Source organism: Neolamprologus brichardi, chromosome 11 (genome assembly GCF_056152115.1).
Source record: "Neolamprologus brichardi isolate AB-2024 chromosome 11, ASM5615211v1, whole genome shotgun sequence".
In the NCBI taxonomy this organism is placed as follows: domain Eukaryota; kingdom Metazoa; phylum Chordata; class Actinopteri; order Cichliformes; family Cichlidae; genus Neolamprologus; species Neolamprologus brichardi.
The window spans coordinates 7,949,561-7,966,702 of NC_142114.1; the positions used below are offsets into that span (position 1 = coordinate 7,949,561).

The following is a 17,142-nucleotide window of genomic DNA, read 5'->3' on the forward strand; positions in this document are numbered from 1 at the left end:
ATTGCCGGCAATAAGTCGGACTCGTTCCCGGTGGGTGATGGGCTCCGCCAGGGCTGCCCTTTGTCACCGGTTCTGTTCATAATTTTTATGGACAGGATTTCTAGGCGCAGCCAAGTGGCGGAGGGCTTTCGCTTTGGTGGCCTCAGGATCTCATCTCTGATCTTTGCGGATGATGTGGTTCTGTTGGCTTCATCGGGTGAGGGCCTCCAGCTCGCACTGGAGCGGTTCGCAGCCGAGTGTGAAGCAGCGGGAATGAGGATCAGCACCTCCAAATCTGAGGCCATGGTTCTCAGCCGGAAAAGGGTGGAGTGCCCACTCCGGGTCGGGGATGAGGTCCTGCCCCAAGTGGAGGAGTTCAAGTATCTCGGGGTCTTGTTCGCGAGTGATGGGAGAAGGGAGCCGGAGATCGACAGACGGATTGGGGCTGCAGCTGCAGTAATGCAGACGCTGTACCGGTCCGTCGTGGTGAAGAGGGAGCTGAGTGTAAAAGCGAAGCTCTCAATTTACCGGTCGATCTACGTCCCTACCCTCACCTATGGCCACGAGCTGTGGGTAGTGACCGAAAGGACGAGATCGCGGATACAAGCGGCGGAAATGAGCTTCCTCCGAAGGGTGGCTGGCATCTCCCTTAGAGATAGGGTGAGAAGTTCGGCCATCCGGGAGGGGCTCAGAGTAGAGCCGCTGCTGCTCCACATCGAAAGGAGCCAGCTGAGGTGGTTTGGGCATCTGGTAAGGATGCCCCCTGGGCGCCTCCTGGGTGAGGTGTTCCAGGCATGTCCCACCGGGAGGAGGCCCCGGGGCAGACCCAGGACACGCTGGAGAGATTATATCTCTCGGCTGGCCTGGGAACGCCTTGGTGATGAGCTGGAGGAGGTGGCTGGGGAGAGGGAGGTCTGGGCCTCTTTGCTTAGGCTGCTGCCCCCGCGACCCGGCCCGGATAAAGCGGATGAAGATGGATGGATGGATGGATGGACACCAAAGTATTGAACCGAACCGAACCGTGAATTTTGTGTATCGTTGCACCCCTAATATATATATGCGATATATATATGCACTAAAATTTCAGTAACACTAAAGACACTACATTACAGAGCATCTTAGGGATGGTAAGTTGATATAAGATCATTTTTTACTATAACTAAATGAAAATGTATACGTTTAAATTGCTGGTTAGATGATCTCTGTGGGAGCAAGAACACATTTGCATCAGTGGACAAACACAATTCCTGCAGGAGCTTAAGAGTCAATTTATTAGGAGCTTCGACACAGCAATGAGATTGTTTAAGGTTTCAGAGAATAATATGTGCAATCAGGTGGGCGGATTGATTTTTAAAGGTTATCCATCAGTTGAGTAAATAAAAATCTTATGCTTAATTGACCTGCCTGGGTAAATTAGGTTAACTGGCAATAAATTGGCAGTGCCCCTGGTAATGAAGTCAAACAAGGCCCCCTTCGCTCTAATTCTCAGGGCTGGAGGTCAATTAAATTCCAACTGAATTTAGTTAGTATGTAGATATAAAGTCCATTACCTGATGACAGAGTACTTTCATTCATTTCACCTAAAGCTGAACATTACCACTGAAGAAATAACAAACAGTCTTGCTTGTGACATCAATTCTGTGTTCATTTTTACTTATTAACTGAAGAAATCAATTTCACTGCTGAACTATTGGCGAAAGATGATATGACACATTCACAGCCACTTAAAGTTAACAGCAAGGTGAGCAGCCAGTGAATCATTTCTTTCATTGTATTCCTTACTGCTTGTATTAACATAATTGTTTGGGGTCATTTAATGACATAATATGCCACTGCCTTGTCTAGTATTGTAGAAGAAAGCTTCAACAATATTAAGATAATTTGTCTGAGACTAATTAAAGACCTTAATGAATTAGTCCTAACAATGGCGTATGGAAAACAGACTTTAATCGCAGGTTAACGGTAAAAAAATAAAATAAAATCAAAGAGTAAGAAATGCACCTGCCCCAATCTGCTAATTTCTTCTTGACAAAAATGCCAAATAACATTTCTATTAACAGCTCATCTTCTGTTGTACCTCTTCTAATCAAGGAAAAATCTACTTCACAAAGAATGAGTGTTAAAAAAACGAGTAATGTTCTTGCCACTTATGCAACCTCCTGCAATGAGTGCCCTTTTCATGCCTAAAGCAAGTATGCATGTGGACCGACTTCTATAGACGTGTTTGGAAACATAATCATGTTTCAATAAACTGCAACATATCTATCTCTTTAAAAATGGTCTCTTCACGTTGGCTTCTGACATTCAAAGTGTACCTGAGAGGAGATGAGGTAGAGGAACTCTGCGAGTGGTGGCAGCAGGAGCCGCTTTATTTTACTGTTCCTTAGATTTTCCCTCAGCAGGTCTGTTAGTGTGGACACAGCCTGCAAAGAGCATGACAAACACTTTCAATAGTACTTCTATTTTCAATTGAAGTTCAATCACATGAAAATTAAAAAAAATAAAATAATAATAATAATTAAAAAAAATGATACTATCTGCACAATAAAATTACAATTCATTGTACATTTATATATTTCCCTAGGGCTGGACATATTCTATTTTTTTAATACAAGCCAGGGGCATCTGTATTACCCAGAGACATCACCAGAAGCTTGGCAATGCTCTGCTAGCACATAAAAATTTCAACTTCAAAACTCTTATATTCTAACATTATTTTTAAGTTGAGGTAGCAAATACAAAAAGCTTAGCTAAAACCAAATATCTAATTCATGAATGCAATCAACTAAAAATCTTAAGGAAAAACAGGAAAATTGATTTTGTCAAAGTCACTAAGGCCACTGTGTACAGAGATCATAATTTCAAAGCCTGCAAAGCTGTCCCACTGTGTAGGATTATAGTCCAAATCTACCAGGAGCTGCCAGTGTTGTAGTCAACAAAAACCTGGTCTACAACTTTTGAGGAACGAAGACATGCATATTATTTAGAATTTGATGACTAAAACGGCAACAATGTCATGCTAACCTGAAAAACATTTAACAACTGTTTGTTTTAGTAAAGCTGAACAATTATCCACTGATGTTCTTTGAAAGAACATGCAAATGCAATATTGTCACCACTTCTATGAGGTTAACACAAAGCCAGTAGTGAAAGGCTGCAGGACCCAGAGTGATGCTCAGGTTGGATCTTCCCAAACAAATCCACCAGTCAAAGCTTGACTTTGAGAAACAATGAGTGATGAGGTCAACAGGTTTACAGCACTGATGTTGGTTTCTACAGTAGGGACACTGCTCTCACATCAAATACTCCTTGGGCAATAAACTGTTGTATAAGTTGTATAATGCAAAAAACAAACAAACAAACAAACAAACAGCAAAAATGTGTAACAAAATACTTTGTGTATGGAGTTAAAATATAATATTATGGTTTACCTTTTAAGTAAGGACAAGATTATTAGCTGCTGGAATAAGACATAATTGGTTTATCTATAGCCCTGTGAAAGGCTGGAAACATGTCCAGGGTGTATTTCATGACTTAGAGGATGGAAATGCTCAAGGCCTTCTATTCATCCAGTTCAGGGGGGCAGAGATAAGAAAACAAAAGCATGGATGGGATATACATTAAATACAAAAAAAAAATCCCATTGAACTCAGATGTAAACACACATACAGACTTAATTATATGCAAACACAGCCTTTCTGGCTGGCTGCTTCCTGACATTAGCATTACTGCCAGCTTTCCCCCTCTGTGATCTGATGCAAGTTCTGCCTCATTCCTCTTTTGTTCCTGCTTTCTTCTTTATTTTTTCCATTGTTTCCATTCTCTCCCAGTTTTGTATAGTTTCTGTATTGTTGAACACATCTCCTTCTCTTCCATTTTAAATTTGCCTGCTGTGATTCTATTACAGCTCTCTCACCAATCCTGTCTGTTAGCTATGTTGTTCTGTCTGTCCATTTTAGGGTGAGGAGGTGTGACAGATATTCATGTTCTCTCCCACAGAAAGTTTTTCTACAGTTACACTCAAGCGATTATATTTTGCCATTAGTGGTTTGATCTCACTGAGGGAGTGAGAGAGACTCTCACTCCCTCAGTGAGATCAAACCACTAACAATTTCTAAATGGAAAAGGTTGGGAATTAATATGCTGGGGTGTGTTAGAAACTGGTCAAGCAGCTGCACTCAGGGAGAGGGGAGAGGTAGAGAAAAAAAAAGCCTACATGAAGACATATAAAAAATAATTCCCAGAGAACACCTTACAATTATCTCAGCATCAGCACTTCAGGTGAAAACTATGCACATCAATGCACACAAGGAAATACAAACCCATGCACTTGATTAACACACATAAACAACAACGCAGACACACACACACACACAATAAACAGTGCAATGACTAGTTACTGCGGTGGACTATTAGCCTTATAGAAGACTGAAGACTCAACCAGAATTAATAGGTAATACAAGCCCATAAAGCGGTGACCGAGGAGACTGACTTATAAATCAGTACACCAGGATTTCAATCCCAGCTGTCATAGCGTGAAAGGCGGGGGCGCACCTGGATAGGTTGTCAGTTTGTTGCACGGCTAAATTCAGATTAATGGATCACATATCTTATACTAACAATGTCAGGCACAGATTATCACAGCATCTAAAAACACATTCACCAAATATCTCTAGGAAACAAGACTTTTTACAAAGGATATTTAGAAATCCAGAAATGTCTTTGTTGAGCCATTACCCTCTGAATATGTCTTCTTAAGGATTGCTGTGAGCTTTTAAAATTCATTGCTTTCCTATAACCCTTCACAGTTCAAGCTTTTGTGGCAAAACTCCCAGAAAAGCTGGTGAAGATCATGTGTAGTGGATTTTGAAAGCACAGCTTCTCTATCTCACATTAAGAAAGCAAGAAACATGCATTAGCAACATTAAAACAAAACATTTATTTTTCATTTACTTCTATTTGACAGCTGAAGGACAATGACAGACTCACTATAGAAAGACAAAAGAGAAACAAACAGGACAGGAAGAAAGAACAGTGAGACAGGAAGAGAGACAGACGAGTGTGTCTATTGAAGAGTAATGAAAGCATATAGCAGCTACCATGGTAACTAAGCCCAGCCCCAAAACTCTGATTAGCAGAATATCAGTGAGAGGACCCCTGCTGAGACAACACACACACACACACACACACACACACCAGAGAAAAATACTCTTTTATTGGTCATCTGTTAGCATCACTATAACATAAGGACAAACACAAACACAGATGCACCAAAAGAAGGAGAGAAAAAACAAACAAACACCCCCCCCCCCCCCCCCACACACACACACACACACAATGTCATAAAGGAGACCCCTGCTGAGTCCTCGCATAAACATGGTTTAAAAAAAAAAAAGCACACTTGCAGAAGCACACAAAACACCTCTGCTGCGTCTATAGATGGACACACGACTACGGACACAAAGATGCTGCGAAAAACTGCGATGCCAAAGTCGTCCATTTTGTATATTGCTGTGATGACTCAGTAAATGGTAAATGGACTGGTTCTTATATAGTGCTTTTCTACTCTTCTGAGCACTCAAAGCACTTTACACAACATGTGGATTCACCCATTCAAACAAGCACATTTTCTTAGTGCTTTCTAACTAACATTCACACACACATTCATACTCCGAGGGATGCATCGGACAGCAATTTGGGGTTAGTATCTTGACAAAGAGGCATGCAGACTAGGGGAAGCCAGGAATCAAACCACCAGTAACAGTAGATGATCAGTAGATGACCTGCTCTACTGCCTGAGCTACAGCCATCCCAGTAGCAGCAAAGAGCCAGAAGACAACTGGTGTGGTATGAAACAGTTCTCTGGCGTAAGATGTCGACAGTAAACCATGGTAAATAAGAATAAGCCCTGGGCATCACTGACAAATAGCACATAGCTAGATCTCTGTGCCATTTATACACCCCCAGTAGATTCTACTTTGATGAAGCCATTTTTTAAACTCCATCAAGAGTCTGCCAGTGTCCAGGACTCAAAAAAATGATGCCTGATATGATGAAACTACAAATCAGAAACTACTTGTTTTGTAAGTCTCACCGGTAATGTGTCTCTCCTTTCTGCTTGTACATAGTTAACAGAAAGTTCAGAGGGGACTCTTTAGAGAAATGACTCAACAAGGGAAACCGATAAACTGCAATGCTTATGATGGGCCCTAGACAGTGATGACAAATCTGCAAAGGCTTTAAAGTTACATTATCTGACAAATCACATATCAGTATATAGTAAAAAACAGACAAACAAAAACAAGACAATCAATACATTCCTGCTAATATGGCCACTGGTAATATCAATATTTTATCATAAGGTTAATTTCTCTCATTTGTGACACTAAACATGACCATGTAAGTACCATGGCATCTATGTCAGCATGTGCACAGGCACATTCATAAAAAAGGTCACTAAATGTTGTTTATGGATGACCCATGAGAAATTAAAATCTTCCACCTAAACCACTGTACTATTGAACATATATATGCTCATTTCACTTTGACAAACCAAACCTTTTAAATTGATGAAAAGTGATTGTCATGGCTGAAAATTAAGTATTTATTTTTTAGAATCAATGTGCTGATTCCAGTCTCTTAGTGACTAGAGGGAAGTCTGTTTTGGTATGAGCATTACAGCATCAGGGAGTTTCAACGTGGCAGTAAATACACTAAAAGAAAAAAGCTCAAGCTGTAAATGCAATTAAAAGCAAATTTGATTCCTCATTTGAGTTCCAAATTTCAGCAAAAGTGTTAACCAGTCAATTTTTGTTGTAAGATAGTACAGTAAAGGCTCCACTGAGTCACCACAGTAATTATGAGAAAAAACTGAATTGTTTACATGTATAGTCCTGCAGATGCACTTTACTGCACATGTACACAGAAAAACAGCCACAAATGGATGCAGAGCAGAATGAGGCAGACATCCGTTGAAAATTTAAATTAAAAATTGAACACTCAAATGTATTAATCACCTCAAATCTAGCCCTCAGACACCCTCTAGTCCAAAGCCCTCCAAAACTAAAAGATGAGCCCAGAAAAGAGTCCCTTGTGTGAGCTGGGGCTGAGATTAACCGCTCCCTCTCAGACATTTTCTGGCTATTATCACAACAACACTACTTTCCAAGCACCAATCAGTTCCCCAAATTATGTCAAGAAACCATTTTCAAACATTAGAAAGAAAAGAAAAAAAGTCGAAGTAGAGCTGGCCAATTTCAAAAGAAATTATAGCAGAATATCTACTCCAGGGTTAGAAGCACACCAATAACAATCTTAACTAAGTACATTAGTGGTCACTCTTTGCGTAGAGTGGAGTTGAGTGGGCAGAGATACACGTCCTCCTACAATTTCTAATGTTTAATGAAACAGCAATGTTTACAGTAACAACTTCAACTCTTTATATTATATATACACTCCTTTGGCAAGGAGCGAGGCACACCCAAGGGTCCCTGAATGACCAAAACACACACATTACATGGATTCATCCAGACACAAACACAGACACACGAAAATGATATATCATAGACTGATACATAACAGTTATATATCAATCTTTATATTTGATTAAATAAATTGTATAAATATTTATACCACTATTATTGTGTACACTCAAATTACTTTGGCAATATTTTTTTCAGAAGCACCGTGCCAGTATAGCCACTCTGAATTTAACTGAACTGATGAGAGCAAAAGTGAGAGAGAGAGAGAGAGAGAGAGAGAGAGAGAGAGCAGAAGCAAGAGAGCACAAGATATCTCTAAAGTTCCTATTTACTGTACACAGGCTATGGTTGTCTTGTAGCTTTTTAACGCCGCCAGCTGGTAAATACTGGTATTATAAAGTATTTCTACATCTTGTTTCAGGACAGTTTTTTTCCTCCTTCCTCAGCTAAAAGCTTTGATTATTGTTGGCATGCCTCTAAACAAAAGTACTAATTATGGCCACATGCACAATAAAATTAAGCAAGACATGCTAAATCAACCTTTATGTATTTTGTTGTGGATAAATTAAAATTTTTATCAATTTTATCAATAAATGTGCTCTTTCTGGTATTTACTGCCACATCGTGGTGTAAATTTGTACTGCAGGTCTGAGGATCATGAAACATTCTGAAGAAAACAGGACTTCTCAATTTTTTTGTTACTGAGCATATTAAATAACTTGTCTGAAATAAAATGACTGTTTTGCTCTTTCTATAGTTGCTAGTGTTACACTTTTATTTCTAATACATAATAAATAAAATTCCATAAATAAAATATCTATATAATTGCATTGATAATGTCTTGGGGTTTTAAATCTGTGTTGGCACACCTACACAATTGTGACAATTAGCTAGGAGCCCTAGTATAAATTTTATACTAACATTTGAAAATTGTGTTAGGTTAAGGTTAAAAAAAAATGAGCAAATGAGCAGTAGCTGTTCTCCCTAAGTAAATAAATAAATGAATACATGGAAATAAAAAAAAAATCTAAAGTAAATAAGTGTAACTCTATTTAATATATGTGTATATTCCTGACCTCAGAAACAGGACTGTCCAATCCAAGGTCACTACAGTGCAGAGCCAGTAGTCCCATCACTCTGAGAACCTTGCTCCGTCTGCAAAGCATTTTTCATTTTTATTTATTATGTTAATTGTGAATTTTCAGCTTGGATATCAACTCAAGATTTTCTAAAAACATTTTCAGTTACTGATTTTATAAAACTGGTCATGGTGTTTAAGTTTTCCAGTATCCAGAAAATGTATAAACATCAAATTTCTTAGAGCATGCTTAACCACTCTAGATATAATCATAGGAACTGCAGTTCATAAAACAATGTTAAAAAAAGCAATTGGGAGAGGATGTAGAATCGTGCTTCTTTTAATTATTCAGTAGCTTTTCTTTAATCATAGTGTTTTGCCACATCAGAAATTAGCACTTTAAAAAAAGCAATGTTACAGTGTCCCCTGTTTACAGAACAAACATACATTGTGTACTTACATGTCCCAGTTAGGAGCTTGTCGCAACAGGTGGACCAAAACTAGAAGCTGAATGAAGGATTGAGGAAATTAGAGTGACAGAAAGAAGGAAAAGGATAGCAAACAATGTAAATATGTAGAAAATGATGATATATTGCCACAAAGCATGGAATCTAAGTTCACTGTGACTTCAAAAAGGATTGTTAATGAGAGTGTTTGGTGTTTTAGTAAAAAGAAATTAACTTTTTTCAAATTCTAATTGTTGAGTGGAAAAGATGAGCCGTATAAAAAACAATTATCATTACTTTATTTAATTACAGATAGAAAAAGTATGGTTATATCAGTAATAATACCATAAATAAAAAACATTCTAAATATAATTTTCCTGTGCTTTTGTTAATCTTAATCTTACATTTTTTCCAGGAACTCTGTGCCCAAAATCAGATTGAAAGAGGTATCTTTTTTTGAGCCCTGAATAATTCTATGAAACTGCATCCTTGTGCGGTACTAATGACTCCCACTTGACTAATGACTAGCTGGGAGCAAAAGCATGACCCACACACCTACATCCTCTTACTGAAGTTCTCTGTTGACAGGGCAAACAAACAGACAAAAAAAAGACAGCACAAGGTCAGTAGAAAATGAACAAACTGGAAAACAATAGCTCATTATAAATATTCAATTGTAGACATGCCAGTGGAAAGATTTCCAACTATAATCTTCCTCAGCTAACACTAAGGATCCCTTGCTGTCATGTAGGGTTGAGATATTAAATACATTCTATTAAGCTGCACAGTTATGCAACTGTTCTCAAGAAACCCAGCAGATCATATTTCAACAGGAGTCTAAAACAAATATATGTTTTCCTACCAGTCTTGAGTTAATCAGCCTGTTAGCGATAACTGTATGTCCAACCACACAGCAGAGGTAGCACAGGAGGTTGAGTTTTGATCGAGTGGCTGTGGAAGTGGAGTGGCTCTGTTCTTCAATGGATGAACAAAGCTGTGATAGAAAGACAGTCCACTCTTCATCACTCAGAGACTGCAGCTTCTCACCTGCAGGAAAATAGAGAGGATTCAAGATAAAAACAGGGACAATACACTGAGATACTTTTTTGCTTTTTTTTCAGGACACTAAACTGACTTTGTGCCAGCTCAAAAAACGTACCTGAATATGCAGGTACACATAGGGTTTTAGGATCATATCGCACAGGAGTGTTCTTTAAAATCTGTTAAAGAGAGCTCAAAATAGTCAATTGTAGCCATTTTTTCTACATTGCTAGTAAAGGTTTGTTAATAAATGTCTTATTCTTATGTAATGTAAGAAGGTGCAAGAAAGTTTCCCACTAAGAAGACTTAAAGACTAACAGAGGTTCGACAGATGTATTTTAATGAATTAAAAAAAGAAATATGAAACAGCCATCATATCATATAATTACACGCCTTTACCTTGGGGTTGTCGAGGACTGGGGTGACAGTGAGATCAAATTCAGTGTGGAGAAGATCCTTCACACAGGGTGTAGTGTCAGTACAGTTACTGGTAGTGAGAGTAACCTGAGGTGCAATGTTCTGATTTGGACAGTCAGATGAACTGCAGTTTCTGATTGAGTTGGCACGGGAGCTACAAGAACAGGAAGAGAAGAGTATGGAGAGCAATGTATAGTTTACTATAAACATCTGAGTACCACTCGTTCTAGGTGTGTTCCTACTGTAAGAGTAAGTCCAAAGCTTACATATCACTTTTGAGACACGAGATTCACATTCTTCCTCTGGAATAATTTATCTGTAAACCTGTGCACTGAAAACAGGAACAAAACTCTGTAAGGGAAACTAGGAAAGAGTGAGAACAGAATACCTGAGCAGAAAAATGGCCTCAGTGCTGTCCTCATCCAAACCACTCTTTGGCTTCAGGTCTGAAACATTATCTGGAGATAAGTAAGCACGTGTGTACTTAAAGACACATATATCTGTGGTATGGTGAAAGATGAACCTTACATCATAATAAGCAGAAATCAGATCTGCACAATAGAAACTACTAGTATAATGTAGACCTACAACAAACCAAAACCAAACACAAACAAATTCGAATATGTTACCTAGTGTGAATGACTTATTGGGCTGCAGTGTGCGGCACATCTGCAGACTCCCAGTTAACTTAGAGTCATCGTCAGGTTCTCCTTCTCTTCTTCTCTCCCTTCCAACTTCACTATTCAGGGTCTGGCTTTGGCTCAAGGCTCCAGAGGATGTGTGGTTGACAGAATTTTGGCTGTCAGTCCTTCTGTCACATGGCCTGTCAGTTGTTGTAAGAGATGATATTAGTTTCTCAGACATCCCATAAGCTAGCTGACTGAGGGCTAAGTAGCTGTTGGCAAGGCTCACTGCTTGCCACGGATGGAAAAGGTCACATGTGTTTGTGTGTCTGTGGAGGTAGTGAGAACTAAAAAGACTTCATGTTCATTTTCTTCTTTTTAAGGTCTGAGCACTGGCTGAAGTTACCCTTTCTAACGTGTAGCAGAGAAAAAGTAAACGGAAAAAGTATTTTCGAAAAAGTATTACTACTCGTTTTACTTGGTCAGTTGGTGTAAGTGAAAGTGCTGCCTGCAGAAAGCAGGACACATGAAGTCTACTCATGAATGCACCCAGCTATTATCTGCACTATTCTTGAATGGATCCAGTCAGATATTGCAGGCAAAAAAAGAAAATTTAATGATCAATTCAACTTAATCCAACATCGGTGTTCTTGTATGTAGCTCCATCTGATAATGCCAAGAAAAGGTCTATGCTGAAGCACATGAGTGAAAATGGCGATACAGAACCCTTTCTGCAAGCTGTTTCTTTATTAGCTAAATTCTCTGATATCAACCTTTGTCAAACACGATTCACATCCCCACTGACAGCCAAAAATAACAAGGAAAATAAATGCTGGTAAATATGTTGGACTTTTAAAAGGTTAAAAAAATAACCTACCTCAAACTACAAGAAACAACCTCCTTGCAAACATTTTCTGCCTCTTCATTTTCTTCATTCTTCTCTTCACCTTCTTCTGCATCCTCTTCCTCCTTTATAATCTGTGTCCAGAAAGGGTGAGCCAGCAGTTGTGGCCAGTTCATCCTAAAGATACATCAAAAAATTAAATGCATTATGAGTAACACTTTACAATACAACCAGGAAGTACAGCAACTCCCCTATGAAATGGAACTTTAATTATTTTATTTGAAATTACATTGTAATTACATTTACCTACAAGTAATCTCCCAAGAATAAGGGGTTAATAAGTCAGGTTTTTATAAAAAGAAAAAGAAAAAAAAAGACATAATTAAACTGTAGGTAAATTTAAGCTTGTATAAAAAATTTTAAGTAGTGCCTAAATTCCTGGTATTATACTGTATGTATTATACTGTATTTTAAATACTGCATAAGTATTTTTAAGTACTGTGTAATTTCTTGGTAATTTTGTAGAAAATCAAACTACACTAAACTACAAGTCAGACTTGGCTCCATTACACAGGCCTGTAATTTAGAAAGGGAGTCCTTCTTGCAATGCATTGGCAAAATAAAAGGACAGTTAAATAACAGAACATCCATCATGCAAGCACTCAGAAGCTTCAGTTAATGTCATTAGAATTGGGAAAAATATGATCAGGCCGTATTTCCAACCATGATTCTGGCATTACTGTTGATGCCACACGAGTTGGTTTGGGTATTTCTATAATTACTGATCTCACTGCAGTCTGCACACCTCTGTCGAACTGGAGTGAGAAACAAAAATACCCCTTGAGAAATACCTTGATAATTACAAAAATCTCGGGAGAATGGCCAGAGTGTGCTGACCTGACATTAAAGCCAAAAAGAGCTCTGATAACCACTCTGGGGTGAGCAGAAGAGCATCCAAAACATTTACAACTTCCAGGCAGATGGGCTACAACAAAACAGGACCATGTGTGTTCTCTCCTATCAGCCAAGATCAGAAATTTGAAGCAGCAATGGGAACAGACTCACAAAAACTGGACAACCCAATACTGGAAAAATTAATGATTATGAATAATGAATTTTAATTTCTGCTAAGGCACACAGATGGCAAGGTCAGACTTTGGCATAACTAGCATGACTCCATGAACCCAGACTGCTTTGTGTCAGTTCAGACAGGTGGTGTAGTGGTGTGGTGATTTTTTGTTTTCAGCACACTGAGCATTCATTCATTCATACTGATCATTCATTTATTAAATCCCACTGTCTGTCCAATGCTGCTGAACATGTGCATCAATTTATAGAAGCATTTGAGCATCCAGATGATGAAACTATAGCAACGGTATCAGAATTGTAAGTGTTTGTTGTGTGTGTATGAGCTTAACCTCCTCTCGGGGTTTTTGTTGAGCAACTCTTTCAGAAGACTCTGGAAATCCTGGCAGGGAGGACCTGCAGAAACCACTGTACAAAGAAGACAATTAACCAAACAAACAACAACAAGAACAAAATCAACAATTATCTGTTAAAACTGTTTATTTCTAAATATCAAACACTATATGAAATGTGACATCTTTGTGTGCGAGTCTGTGTCTGTATATAATGATGTGGGTGTGCGAGGAAGTGTTTGTCACCTGTCTGCCTGGGAGGTGGTGGTTCCTTATTCAAGATCATCTCTCTCAATTCAGTGTAGTTGTCAGAGAAGAAGGGGGGTTTACCTGGGAAACAAAAACAATATAAACCAGTACTGTATAACATACTACAGGCCAGAATTAGTATTTTCATTAGTTTGAGTCTGTTTGCATATCAGTACCGGTGTACATGTAGTATAATATACAACCAAGAGACCAGAGATCAGACTTCATATTAGTTTCTGATCCTTCCAAAACCTCTGGAGCACTGTAAGCTGTAGAACCTGAAAATATACATACATAAATGCACACAGAGTAGTTTAAAAAACAGATACTATAAAGTATACAATATGGTATAGTCTTAACATATTATAATATTTTTTAAAAGTTTTTATGCTGCTATTTTTTTTAATCTCACCAAGATTTCAAAACAATATTCCCTACACAAGACTTGTTTTTGTCATTGCCTTAAGTGAAATACCTCTCCTAAGGTTGCACACCCAGAGCACTGGATGCAACATTAAGTCCTTGCTTACATTTCCATCTGATCAACAGCAGCTACTAACAGCTGTATATCTTTAGAGCCTCTCTTATCTCTAATCAGCTGGTTTTATACAGTCAACAAATGACAGCATACAGAAACAGCATGATTACTAACCTTGTAATCTTTTCTTTAAGTTGTCAGTGTTCTGATTGCTGTCTCCTTCCTCTATCTCCTCAGATGCAGAGAACAAGGTAAGGAAATCCTGCAGCGTGTCTCCCTCTGCCTTAGACAGACAGAAGTTACCAAACTTCAGAATGCCGCTGCCATCAAGTAGGATCTATGAGCAACAGAAAGAGAAATATTACAACATTCATATATGATGGTAGCATTGCTGTTATACACTTACATAGAGATGAATGCAGGTGCAAACCTTAGCAGGAGTCAGGTCAGAGAAAATGATTCCTAACTCATGGATGTGTTTCAGTCCTTTGACTAAGTGCCATCCAAACCTTCGTACCGCATCTTGTGACAGGCTTCCATCATGGGCAATTACAGACTCCATGGAACCCCCTGAAATTTACAGCACGTTTGTATGCAAGTTTGGCACATGAGGTAAAAACAGAGAGAACAAAGAATGACACACCTTGCACTGCTTAAAAAAAGATGTGGTTACAGACTATACCAACACTGAATATATATGAGTAATGGGGAAAAATGCATTCTGAAAGGACATTTATTATTAAAAACTTAAAATATTAAAGTAATTTAAGCCTTAAGCTGCTTGAAGTTGTGGTTCTCATCAAATATATTCTTTGATATTCGGGTACTGTTTATAACAACTGCCAGGAATAATGACTGACCTGTACAAAGCTCCACCACCAACCACAGGTGGTTACTTGTCTCATACCACTCGTAGAAGTTGGCTATATTTGGATGATCCAGATCCTGGGTGAGGCGTACCTAATACAAGAGTGAATCATCAGAACACTTTTATAAAGCAGGCTTTTTACGGCAAACCTCAATGGCAAATTCCACCTAAAAATATCATGCACTAATCATTCACATGATCTTATTCAATATGAAAAGCACACTGTATATATGCTAGTGTACTGGGAGCAGTGGCCTCAGAAAGGGAGATCATCCCTGCTTAGATTGCTGGCCCTAACAGGCGGAAAATAGATTGACAGTTAGATATATCAATACTAATCACAGCCTTCTTTGGACTGTTAAAAACAACTCTGTTATTGGTATATAGAACTAATACAACTAGCAAATGTACTACTAAGTTCAAACATTGTCCTACATGGTTAGTAATCTCGGATTTCTTGGTTTTGTCAGTGCATTTGATGGCAACATAGTTGAGATTGCCCTTCCTTCTTCCTTTATAGACAACTGAGTTGTGGCCTGCCCCAAGCTCCTCGTACAGAATGAAGTTTTCCATTTGCTGTGGAGAAGAAAAAAAAGGCCTAATTTATAATTATTCACTTCAAACTTTTTTTTTCCCATCAGTGAAAAACAGAAGCCTTACAGTTCAAACTATACCATGCAAGTTGTACAGTACGTATGGAATATTATCTGCTCTTGCACATTTGACGCGTTTTGATAAATGGGACCTCTGGAAATCCTGTCATAAACAACATCCAAATACATATATATAATTAAAGGTGGGGTACTATATTTGTTGGAGAGCCACACCTGTAAAACAATCCGCCTGATTACCTTTAATGAGCGGAACACCTGTTTTACTACAGCAGCTTCATTAGAGTCAGCCACTTTTATTACGAACTCTTAACATTCACCCAGAAAGACAAGACAACAAATTGTGTATTTTATGCTTAAAATAAATAATTAACCTTTATGTGTGGAAAAAACATATATGTTATGCAACATTAACGTAAACTTTGAAATAACGGTTGACCTCGGGGGCTTCATGGTCTGTCGTACGTTCAGGAGCTCAGGTAGTTTGCATTCTTTGAACAAAAAAAGTTAACAGTTGAAGTGAAAGTAATCATAAGAGACCTGCACACGCCTGTACACAGGCTCAGAAAAACATTTGCGATTAATGCTGAGCTTGTTATTTTTTTTACACTTCACATTAAAGTAGCCTGAAACCTACCTCTTCAACGACCCGCTGTTTGTGAGCGGAAGAGTGATGGGTCGCATTGTTCCAAATGGAAGAGTGGGGGGTAGTGAAAATGTTGGCATGAAATAAAGGCTGTATCTTCTCGTCATAGTCATTATATGTGCATACAGATAAGTAATTATATTTAATAAAATGTTTCGGTTTAAATAAGATATAAGCAAACTGTGATTTTGTGGAAAACGCTGTATTAGTTTTAACCTGATCCACCTCCAAATGGTATATTCCCACGTTGCTAGGATACTAGAGTGAACACAACAGACAGCGGGAGCTTGGAATCCAAATTAAAGTGACTGTAATGGCGTTTTATAATAAACTATAACAGAGAAATTTATAAAACTCAGTTTTAAATTTGTGTTATAAAAATAATTTTCAGAGTACTTCTGAATATTCCGTAGGTAGGCTCTAACTCTGGTCATACTCCGGTCTTCGGGGTCTAAATGCGGACATACACATAATCCATGTGAGAGAGTAGAATGACGTCATTAATTAAATGATATTGGCAGACAAAAGGCCTTACAGTGTTTGCCAGCCCACAGGGCAGCGAGGACACTGGTGAATTGAGTTAAAACTGTGTGAAATGTGGTTATGTGTGAGACGTTTTCCATTGTGGCTTCTTAAAAGGTGATTGACTTTATTGAAACTGAAATCTTTTTCTAAACCTAACCAAATTGTTTTGTTTCCTCACTCTAATCAAACTGTCTGGAAATGAGAATGAATAAATAAATTGTTTTTAAAAAATGTTTGAAGCTGGCTTACGAATAACTTAATAAGCTAGGGATAGAAGTATGTCACTCTTTTGCGGCAAATTTCTCTCCATATAAGAGCAGGGAACGGTGGAAATCTGCATAAATTTAAAACTTCCCAACTAGCTAGGTTACATAAAATGCCAGGGACGAATTCCGGAGAACATATTTCATTCAACAAAATAAAAGCCAGTGATGCTTT

At 38.3% G+C, this 17,142-nt stretch overlaps 1 protein-coding gene across 5 annotated transcripts in view; it reads right to left on the bottom strand.

The window, feature by feature from the left end:
- ulk4 (unc-51 like kinase 4) overlaps window positions 1-16,200 on the bottom strand; it is an 84,905-nt gene extending 68,705 nt beyond the window's left edge. For 3 of the 5 annotated variants that reach the window (XR_437056.3, XR_437057.3, XM_006794901.2), the window contains exons 1-17: window positions 16,171-16,200; window positions 15,358-15,498; window positions 14,915-15,014; window positions 14,485-14,624; window positions 14,229-14,391; window positions 13,753-13,854; window positions 13,574-13,657; window positions 13,328-13,403; window positions 11,943-12,086; window positions 11,072-11,265; window positions 10,831-10,900; window positions 10,425-10,596; window positions 10,144-10,204; window positions 9,847-10,031; window positions 8,999-9,045; window positions 8,537-8,615; window positions 2,295-2,402 (exon numbers count right to left, since the gene is read on the bottom strand). Coding sequence is in view for 3 of the 5 variants with exons in the window: in XM_006794901.2 (XP_006794964.2) it covers window positions 2,295-2,402; window positions 8,537-8,615; window positions 8,999-9,045; window positions 9,847-10,031; window positions 10,144-10,204; window positions 10,425-10,596; window positions 10,831-10,900; window positions 11,072-11,265; window positions 11,943-12,086; window positions 13,328-13,403; window positions 13,574-13,657; window positions 13,753-13,854; window positions 14,229-14,391; window positions 14,485-14,624; window positions 14,915-15,014; window positions 15,358-15,495 (1,863 nt within the window). In the remaining 2 variants the exon portion in view is untranslated. Of the gene's footprint in view, window positions 1-2,294; window positions 2,403-8,536; window positions 8,616-8,998; window positions 9,046-9,846; window positions 10,032-10,143; window positions 10,205-10,424; window positions 10,597-10,830; window positions 10,901-11,071; window positions 11,266-11,942; window positions 12,087-13,327; window positions 13,404-13,573; window positions 13,658-13,752; window positions 13,855-14,228; window positions 14,392-14,484; window positions 14,625-14,914; window positions 15,015-15,357; window positions 15,499-15,972; window positions 16,017-16,170 lie in introns of those variants that run through there. The other 2 variants (XM_006794903.2, XM_006794902.2) reach the window with 2 other exon arrangements.
- Between the last annotated feature and the right edge of the window lie 942 nt (window positions 16,201-17,142).